The following is a 10521-nucleotide window of genomic DNA, read 5'->3' as shown; positions in this document are numbered from 1 at the left end:
CTAATGTTCCATGTAACAATGATTATTTGAATATTAGAGGGTCTGGTGGTCCTAGATCAATTTGTTGGCCACTTCTCCCTTCCACCTTATTTATCTCTATATTTTTGCCCTTTTCAATCTGTTTTCCCATCTCAGCATCCTTATAGACAGTCCCCTGTAGATCAGTTGACACATAAGTAGTCTGTTGTGCATTTTCCTTACTATCATTCACATTTACTACACAGCTTTTCACTTGTGTATTTTCCTGTGCTGTCATTTCATCTTCCTGAGTAACTGCAGTCACTTGATGTTGTTTGACTATTCAGGCCTGCTTCACATTCCTCCCCTGCTTCTTTCCTCTTCTCCTCTGTCTTTAATGCCCACCCCCTTCCTTTATCTTCTGCGCAGCATCACATTTTGTGTTATACCAACAGTCCATAGAATCATGTCCAAATTTTAAGCATCGTTACAGAAACTAGGCTTCCAGTCATACTCAATCGCTTGTACCTTTGGACCACAAGGTGTTTCTATCTCAATCTGATCTGGTAAGGGATAAGCAGCATCTGTTTCCACAAGGATTCTAGCATAGGAAATCTTCTCAAAGTGAGCAGTAAACTTATCAGTGTACAGTGGTTTGCCAATTGCACTAGCCATCTTGCTAAGAGCTTCGGTCGACCAAAATCCCACTGGCAGCCCAGGAAACCTAACCCATACAGGAATTGTACTGAGAACATCACTATTGAATGAAAAATCAATTTCCCATAGTTTCAATACCATAGGTTTGTTCCTGTACGAGTAAGGTCCTGATTGCAGGACAGGATCTCTATCAGCTATGGTGTTAACTCGAAAAATACAATATCCCTCCGCATGCAATAGGATCTGAGGTTTTGTAACACAGTTCGAAACACTCATCACAATATTCTCCATAGCTTTCTCATAAGGATTTTCTCCAATTATATAGCCAATTAAAGCATTTTTCCAGTAATCCTCTAAGGATTGTAAATCTTCCTCACACAATTTAACTATTTTCTTACCATCTCTATCAATTGGAGGTACATATGACAGTGTTCTCCCCATTTGTGAGCTATGATTTCCTCAAACGATATCAGTTATCGTAGGTGTTGGCTTCTCCGATCCACTCGCTTCTGAGAATTGTAAGCACTTCACTGTAGATTTCATCACTTCTTCCATTTTTACCGGTTGCAGTTGAATTTCACCTTCAGAGCTACTAGTTTCATGTCCTTCCTCAATCGATTGATACTTTTGTGGAAGAAAACTACCAAAAGTTAAGGGAGGTAATTCCAATTGAACGCCATTTGCTGGAGTAATCATCTTCTCCGTCTGTGTAATAGTTCCATGCAAGGTTTTCCAACACCGCGCCATTAATACCGGTGACAATTGCAAGCTTTGCTATTGTGCGCCGAGAGAAACGGTTTTCATGCTATTGTGCGCCGAGAGAATTAGATTTTCAACTTGGAAGTAGAAGTACACGCCACAAGTTACTTAATCACATCAATAAATGCTAATTGAATCAATTATAATGCATGAAAATAAGTTTTCTAAAGTTTTCCCCAAAAAGACAAAAATCGCCCCCAGGCCCACTGGTCAAAACCCGAGGTTCGAAACAAAACCCCGATTACCCATTCACCCACGAACTCAAATATACAATTCGTTTTTAAATCGAACCTCAAATCGAGGTCCAAATCCCCAAAATTTGAAAAACGTAGGTTCTACCCATAACACCCAATTTCCCCCATGAAAACCTTTGATTTTGAGTTAAAATCATGTGAAAACATGTTAAAGATTGAAGAAAGCGAGTTAGAAATAACTTACATTCGATTGGGAGAAGAAATTGCCTTTGAAAAATCGCCTTAGAGTGTTTATGTTTTGAGAAGTTATGAAAAATGGCTGAAAATGCATCTAAATTCCACTCCGTGGCCTATCCGAAACTCACTCGAGCCCTCGGGGCTCCAAACCAAACATGTACGCCAGTCCAAAAACATCATACGGACTCGCTCGTGCATTCAAATCACCAAAATAACATCAACAACTATGAATTTAGCATCAAAATCATGGAATCACTTAAGAACATCAAATTTTCTACTTTTCTCAAATAGGGTCCGATTCATGTCTTTTCAAGTCCGTTTCTTACCAAACTTCTCAAACTCAACTTAAATCACATATAAGACCTGTACCGGGCTCCAGAACCAACATACGGGCCCGCTACCATCAAATTTCAAACACATTTCATCTTCAAAAACTCATATATTTTTCAGAAAACAATTTTCTTTAAAAATTCAATTCTCGGGCATGGGAGCTCGGAATCCGATTCCGGGCATACGCCCAAGTCTCATATTTTCTTACGGATCTCCCGGGATCGTCGGAATACTGATTCAGGTTCGTTTGCTCAAAGTGTTGATTGAAGTCAACTTAAATTTATTTTAAAGGCAAAATTCATTATTTTCCACAGATTTTCATATTACGGCTTTCCGGTTACGTGCCCGAAATACGCACTCAAATTGAGGTGAGGCAAAAAAGAGGTTTTTAGGCCTCGGAACACTGAATTTGTTTCTAAAACAAGTGATGACTTTTTGGGTCATCACAATGCCAATGCACATGTCGTATGGGATGCACCATGTTGTCAGCCTTATGTGCTCACACTCTCGAATGCTCAACCACTCGGTACTGTATATGGCCCATACGGCCCAGGAAATATCCATCCCGGAACATATACATCACTTACTATAAGTCACCCAGTACCGAGGAAGGGTAATCTAGCTTTTTGGAGAAGATCCATCTCCGGGTTTCGAGTACTTCGGACAAGATCCATGTCAAGGGAAGATTCATCCCTCAATAATATCAACCGCACTCACTGGGGATGTGTACAGACTCCAGAGGGGCTCATACAGCCCAAACGCTATCATAAATCAGTATAATCGTTGCGGCGTGCATCTCTATCCCATAACTATCACTCATAATCAGTCTCTCGGCCTCGCTGAATCATCAATCTCTCCAATCTCACTCACGGGCTCACAATATCTTTAAAACTAGCCCTAAACAATGATATGATGTACTAATAAATAATAACTGAGACTGAAATATGACATAAATTGCATGTACATGACTGAATACGAAATATCAATGAAATTAGTCAGATGACAGCAAGAAACGACCACTATGGGTCCCAAAAGTATCGGCATAAAGCCTCAACATGTTATCTACCATGATTGACAGCTTAACTACTTTATAACTGTAACGATCCGTCTAGTCTTTTTGAGAGTATTAGCCCCGATCCCCCTTTTACTACTTGTTCGATATCCGTTTCAGCTTATGTGACTTGCCGTGAGGTTTTGTTTTGGTTTTTGAAGTGTTTTGGGACACTTAGTCCCCAAATAGAAGCTTAAGCCTTAGGATTTTGACCGTAGTTAGAACTACATGAAGATCACACCGGAATGGAGTTCTGTCATTTCCATTAGCTCTGTTGGGTGATTTTGGACTTAGGGGCGTATCCGGATTGTGTTTTGGAGTTCTGCAGCTTATTAGGCTTGAAATGGCAAAAGTTGAATTTTTGGAGATTTTTACCGGCAGTGGACTTTTTAATATCAAGGTCCGAATCTGATTCTGAAAGTAAAAATAGGTCCGCAGTGTTGAATATGACTTGTGTGCAAAATTTGGGGTCAATCGGACGTGGTTTGATAGGTTTTGGCATCGGTTGTGAAAATTTGAAGTTTCAAGTTCTTCAAGTTTAAATTGGAGGATGATTCGTGATTTTAAGCATTGTTTGATGTTGTTTGAGGTCTCGACTAAGTTTGTATGGTGTTTTTGCACTTGTTCGTATCTTTGGTTGAGGTCCCGAGGGCCTCGGGTTGATTTCGGCTGGTTAACAAACCTTTTGGACTTAAGAAAAAATTGCAGATTTTGCTGAAGTCTCCAGCTCTGGTTTCCTTCTTTGCATTCGTGAGAGAGGTCCCGCGTTCGCGAATAGGAGCTGGGATTGGAGCGAAAGTTGTTCTTAGCATTTGCGAAGATTGGGACGCGTTCCCGAAGGTTTGGCCATCAGTTTATCATGGACGTGTGAAGGACATCGCGTTCACGTAGAGGAAGTGGAGCAGCTGGGAACCCCAAGGATTTGTTCTACGCGTTCGCATAGAGGAGATCGCGTTCGCGAAGGACCCAGCAAGTGAAGCTATGCGTTCGCGAGAGGGCACTCGCGTTCGTGAAAGAGGAATTTCGATCAGTGAATTTTTGTTCTACGTGAACGCGAGGAGATGGTTGTGTTCGCGAATAAGGGAGCACTCGGGGAGACATAAAAGTTCAAAATCGAGGGTTTATGTCATTTTTCACCACTTCGACTTGAGAACTCGAAATTTTAACAATTTTTAGAGATATTTTCACGTGGGTGTTTGGGGTAAGTGATTCGTACCTAGTTTTGGTTAATTCCGATGATTTTGTCTTTAATTTCATCATGAAATTAGTGACATGGGGTGGAAAATTGGGAAAAATTTGGGAAAAGTTCTTAGGCCTGATTTTGGGGTTTTGATCGAGATTTTGTATCGGGAGTAATTCTGGTACGAATGAACTCGTGAGTGAACGGGTGTTCATATTTTGTAACTTTTACCCGATTCCGAGATGTGGGCCCAGGGAGACTTTTAGGGCGATTTTCCAATTTCTTGCTTTAGCTTTGATTTCATTAGCTAGATTAGTTTCTTGTAGTTATATTTATGATATGTAATTTATTTTGGCAAGATTTGGGTCATTCGGAGTTGGATATTCGTGGTAAAAGCATTGTTACGGATTGATTTAAGCTTGGTTCGAGGTAAGTGGCTTGCCTAACCATATGTGGGGGAAATCCCCTTAGGATATAGTACTGTTTTGATATGTGAGCATCGTGTACGTGAGGTGACGAGTACGTACACGGGCTATTTGTTGTAAAATCCGATTTTCACTGAGTAATAGCCTGTTTCTTCTTATTTGAGTTTTAATAGCATGTGAAATTATCATGTTTAGCTTATAATAGTATGTCTACGTGTCTTAAGTGCTTACCTGAACTCTGTGCAGCATACCTAGTGAATTTTCCTTCTTTTCTATTGAATTGAACTTAGTCTAAATGTAGGATCTCTGTTGTAACTGTTACTGTTATTGTTTGAGCTGCATATTTACTTTTGGACTACGGAACAGTATTTCGGAGACCCCCCTGCACATTTACTTTGGGACTACGGGACGGTATCTCGGGAGATCCCCCATACATAATTACTTTGGGACTATGGGACGGTATCCCGGGAGATCCCCCTGCACAATTACTTTTGGGACTACGGAACGGTATTCCAAGAGATCCCCCTGTACATTTACTTTTGGGACTACGAAACGGTATCTCGGGAGATCCCCTATTGTTGTTCTGTACACTGTGCTGTATTGTTCTGTGATTTCCTTCTTGTTTCATTTCAGTCTTCTATTATACTACAATATTTTGCTCTGTTTTATTTTATTTTATATATATATATATATATATATATACAAGTGGTCCCCTGACATGACCTCGTCACTACTCGACCGAGGTTAGACTTGGCACTTACTACGTACCTATTATGGTGTACTCACGCTACTCTTCTACACATATTTTTGTGTGCAGATCTAGGTACTTCTTATCAACCACATTATCACTGAGCCGAGACATGATTGAAGACATTAAGGTATATCTGCCGCGTCCGCCGGCCTTGGGGTCCCTTTCTACTCTTCCCCATGTCAAACACTTTTTGTATTTTCTTTTGTTAGACTCTAGAGTATAGAGATATTATTTTTCTTTCTGTAGTTTGTGACTCATAATGTTTCGGATTTTGGGAAAATTGTGTACGTCTAGTGTTTTGGATATTTTTCATGCCTAGCGGCATTATTATTGGTTATTCAGTACCTAATGCAGCTAGCTGTTTACTTTTGCCTCCATTATTTGTATTTTTGCAATCTGTTAGGCTTACCTAGTCGTAGAGACAAGGTGCCGTCATGACATATCTCGGAGGGATGTTTGGGTCGTGACAAGTTGGTATCAAATATCTAGGTTCATAAATGTCGTGAGTCCGAAGCCAGTTTATTAGGGTCTCGTGGATCGGTACAGATACGTCTGTAGTTATCTTCGGAAGGCTATAGAAGTGTTAGGAAAAAAATTACACTTCTTTGATTCCTTGTCGTGCAAATTTGTTGACATCAAAATTCTAAAATTCTGTATTCCATTCTTTCTCACAGATGGTGAGGACTCGTACCGGAGGATCTGATGACCAGGCACCTATGCCCCCTGCTAGAGCCGCTAGAGGCCGGGGCCAGGGTAGAGGCATAGGACACCTACGCGGTGCAGCTAGAGGACTCGCACGAGCTACTACAGAGGAGCCCCAAGTAGATCCAGTTGGAGGGCAGACACTTGAGGTACCTATTGCTGCACCATCCCTCCAGGAGACTCTAGCTCAGTTCATGAGCATGTTCAACACCTTAGCTTAGGCTGGATTGATCCCGCTAGCTCCTTCTACATCTCAGGCCGGGGGAGGGGCACAGACTCCCGCAGCCCGGACTCTTGAGTAGAGGGTCCACGCCGACCAGGCCCCAGAGTTCATCCCTATGCAGCCGATGGCTCCGGTTCAGCACGAGACTAGGACAGCCGCTTCAGAGGTAGAGCAGCTAAGACTCGAGACGTACAAGAAGTACCATCCACCTACCTTCAGCGGATTGGCTACAGATGATGCTCAGGGTTTTCTGGAGGAGTATCATCGTATTCTCCGTACTATGGGCGTAGCGGAGACAAGTGGGGTTTCTTTTATCACCTTCTAGCTTAGAGGAGCAGCCTATTGTTGATACCCAATTTTTTCCGTATCTTTTTATATGCAAAATACCTTTCAAAATAGCATATGTATGCAAATATACGTATGCCTAGGTGTTTTATTATTTTTTTAAAATCAATTTATTGCCCTATTTTATCAATATAAAATCAATAATTATTCCCCAAATGATATTTTGTGATTCATTTATTGTATTTTCATATTTATACCAAAATATAGCTAAGGTAATTTTTTGCACATTTTTTACAAATTTATTTAGTAATTTAAAGCTAAATTGCATGTAATTGGAATATTAGCCTATTTTAAGAATTAATTGCGTTTATAATTGTAAAACTGATTCCAGTACTTTTAATTCAATATTTTTACATTATTAATTAATTTAGTACCATTAATTTTTTTCCAGAAATGATTTTGCTATTTTTATAAAATAAAAAGAGAAAAATGGCTATTTAAATACTAGCACTATCCATTTCGATTTTAGCCTAAAACAACCCCCCAATTAAACCCAATCCCAATCCCAAATTACCTGACCCACTCAAATAACCCGCCCGAACCCCTTCTTTAATCCCAATTTACCAAACCCTTCAACCCTAAATCATTTTCAATTATCTGCCGCCTCTGAAACCCTCCCCTCTCTCAAACACTATCGAACCTTCTCTAACCCTAGCCACCTCCGCCCTGAAATCCACCGGAATCTATGGCCATCAAAGCTATAGGAGTCTTACACCTACCTCCTGGTGCTCTTACATGCCTGATACCTGAAGATTCGAGGCCTGACTATGAAGGGTTGAACCCAGACCACCGTCGATTCGAGGTCTCAGGGTCATCTCCGGCCTTGCTCCGGCGTAACATGGTTGTTTGAGCCTAGTTCTGACCTCTCCGACGCAGATCGGTGACCTCTTAAAGCCTTTCTCATTTCTAGGGTTCTTCTGAAACCCTAACCTTTCGAGGTTTTCTCCGATTTCTTTAGATCTGTGGTGCATCTATGCTTTCCCTGAGTTTTCAAATGATTTTCCTAATTTTTCTTTCAAAAATCACTCAAAAGCTTTCTTTTCCGATTTAGGGTTTTCTGAAAAGTGTTTAAGTGTTTTTATGATTTTTCTTTGGCATTCGTGTGTATTAGTCTCTACTGTGCTCTTGTATCATGTTCTTATATGCTTCTCTTACTGTGCTTGCCTATATTATGATCTCGTATGCTTTTACTGTGCTCTTGTGCTTTTTCTTCTACCATGTTCTCGTATGTTCTTCTACTATGTTTTCTATACTATGTTCGTGTATGCTTTTCTACCATGTTCTGTTATGTCTCGCCTACTATATTTTTCTACTGTGTTCTTAAGTATTTACTATTTTCCTTCTACTGAGCCCTATTTAAAGTTCTTCTAGAAATCCTCTTTAAGCATGCTTCTTCTACTGTTCCTATTAGAATTTTTCCTTGAATGCTTCTACTGTGTTTGCATGTTACTTTGTTATCATGTTTTCTTATGAGTTTCTGCTGCTGAAAAGAACGTGCAAGAGGTTTCAGTTCTGAAACCTCCGAGCCTATTTCGACTACTTGCCTTCTCATCTCTGTACTTAATTCAAGGTGGAAACCCTAGAATTTGGGGATTCCGCCAAGTTTGATTGTGGGATTTAATTGAACTAGGGTTTTATTTCAAAACCCCTAATTCTTTCAGACCAACTTCAAGACTCCGAATTGAGTTTGGGGCTTCCCTGTTTTCATGTGATTTTGACCTTTTTACTAAAACTCTTCTACACTGGATTTCTCTATGGATTTTACATACCAATCTTCTTTAATGCTCACATGCTCTTTATATATGATGAATTTCCCTCTAAATGGATTTCGAATTTGCAATTAGTTCAAGCTTCCTTCTGAATATAGCTTGATTGATTTCTTTCCATTGTTTACTGATTTTCTCTGTTACTCGACCTAAGTAAAACCATTCTTCACTTTTTCCGACTTGGTTCATTCATACAAAATCTCGGACCATTTGATTTACTGGTGGTTAATTGATCTTCTTACCTTATTTGCAGAAACCGTGTGCTTCAAAACCTTGTCCTTAAATAACCTTTTTATGTATGTGCCCTTAATTGCATGTTGTGAACAAAGTTTTTATTCAATTTCTTTCCTTAATTGGTTTTTACTCGTTCGAATCTGAATCACTTAATTAAAGGGAGTCTTGTGTAATTGATTGACAATCAGTTCTTCAACCATTTTCTTACCTTATTTTCTCATGATTCTTACACTATAAATACACGACTCTTTAACACACAACACACACGATTTAACAATCCTCCACTTCACAATTCACAATCTCTTCTGAACTCTTAGTCTCTTTCTTGTCTGCACTGTGGTTTTTACAACACTACTGCATTTTCTCTATTTTTTTCTTTGAAACTGGTATGTCCTAATTTAAGTTTCAGCATCACCACAATGTGTTTATTTACAGCTTTTATCCATGTCTACTTTACTGTTTCTGTTTAAATTAAGTATGCTCATATCTTTCTGTCTGTTTCTGTTATGAATCCTGGCTCCCCTACCCTATTGCCCCTATGTGTTTGAGAGTTGTGGCTTAAGGCATGGCAACATGAATTGTTGTCCATGAAATAAGTTTGACCCAATGGGGGTCTTAACCTCTATATAAACAGGCTGGAGGGTGTGCCAGCATATTTGCTGGGTGTGCCCATCAGCCTGCTTTTCTTTTGCTCTTGCAAATTCCCCCATTCCCTATCCCCTATGTGTGTTAATGTGAATCGCTTCCCTCTTCCTTTTCCCCTTTCAGAATTCCACTTCTACACTTGCACTCTCTCTTAGTTCCTAAGTTCTGCCCCCCTCTTGTGAGCCTTGCCTTGGGACCTTGAGTTCCCTCTGAACTTGGACACTTGAGGGCTGGCCCTTCCACACTGCACTATGTCCTAGTCTGGTAATGTATTTAGGGTGTATGCACTGCCCAGAGTCCATGTGAGGCTCTTAAGGAACTCTGACACACCCCAAATGAGAGAAAGGCTTTGAAATCTGATCTTTGGAGTTGGTTTACTTCATACTTCAGACAGGAAGTCTGAATCAGGCTCTCCTTGGTTGTAATTTTTAATTTATGATGTATTTTTCTTTATTTTACTTTTTTGGGCTGTAATAACTTTATAATAAAACTTTCGGGGTTGGCTAGTGAAAAAGGGAAGGGTAACCATGTATGCAAAGGGTAGATAACCTGCCTATAGGAGTTTTTGATTTTCTGCACTTCCATTCGTAGGTGACCTGCCTGTAGGATCTCTAATTTCAGCATTCTCATATAGATACCATGTCTATAGGAATTTCTGCATTCTTTCACATAGACACCATGCCTATAAGAATCGTGCATTCTTTCATGTAGATAACATGTCTATAGGTCCTTTCTGATTCTTGCATATCCACTTCTCACTAGGCAAACGTGTTTATAGGTCTTAATAACCAAACGCAATCAGATGTCATGTTCATATAAAACCCAGCATTTAGATGTCATGCCTATAGGGTTTTTGCATTCTTACTATGTCTATAAAATGTGTTATAAAGTCAACAAACGCATAGAAAGCATGCCTATATGAGCTTTAACCAAATCTGAATCACCTCACTCGTTTATAAGTCTAAAACTAGCAGTAATAATGTATTACAAATGGCAGAACTTGTGCACTTCTAAAACTCGATTTTAACTGGCAGCTTTTCTTAAATCAGTATGTAATCAGTTCA

At 39.8% G+C, this 10521-nt stretch overlaps 1 protein-coding gene across 1 annotated transcript; it reads right to left on the bottom strand.

Annotated features, from left to right (window-relative positions):
- Positions 436 to 1056, bottom strand: LOC109229896. The gene has a single exon (XM_019395443.1). It carries the CDS (start codon positions 1054 to 1056, stop codon positions 436 to 438), a length of 621 nt encoding a protein of 206 aa, XP_019250988.1.

The sequence above is a fragment of the Nicotiana attenuata genome, chromosome 7 (genome assembly GCF_001879085.1).
Source record: "Nicotiana attenuata strain UT chromosome 7, NIATTr2, whole genome shotgun sequence".
Classification (NCBI taxonomy): domain Eukaryota; kingdom Viridiplantae; phylum Streptophyta; class Magnoliopsida; order Solanales; family Solanaceae; genus Nicotiana; species Nicotiana attenuata.
The sequence above is the reverse complement of the archived record's forward strand: the minus strand, read 5'-3'. Positions and strand labels throughout refer to the sequence as shown.

Bases quoted from the DNA above. Each gene is read 5' to 3' on its own strand.
- LOC109229896 (XM_019395443.1), bottom strand. From the start codon at position 1,056: ATGGGGAGAACACTGTCATATGTACCTCCAATTGATAGAGATGGTAAG.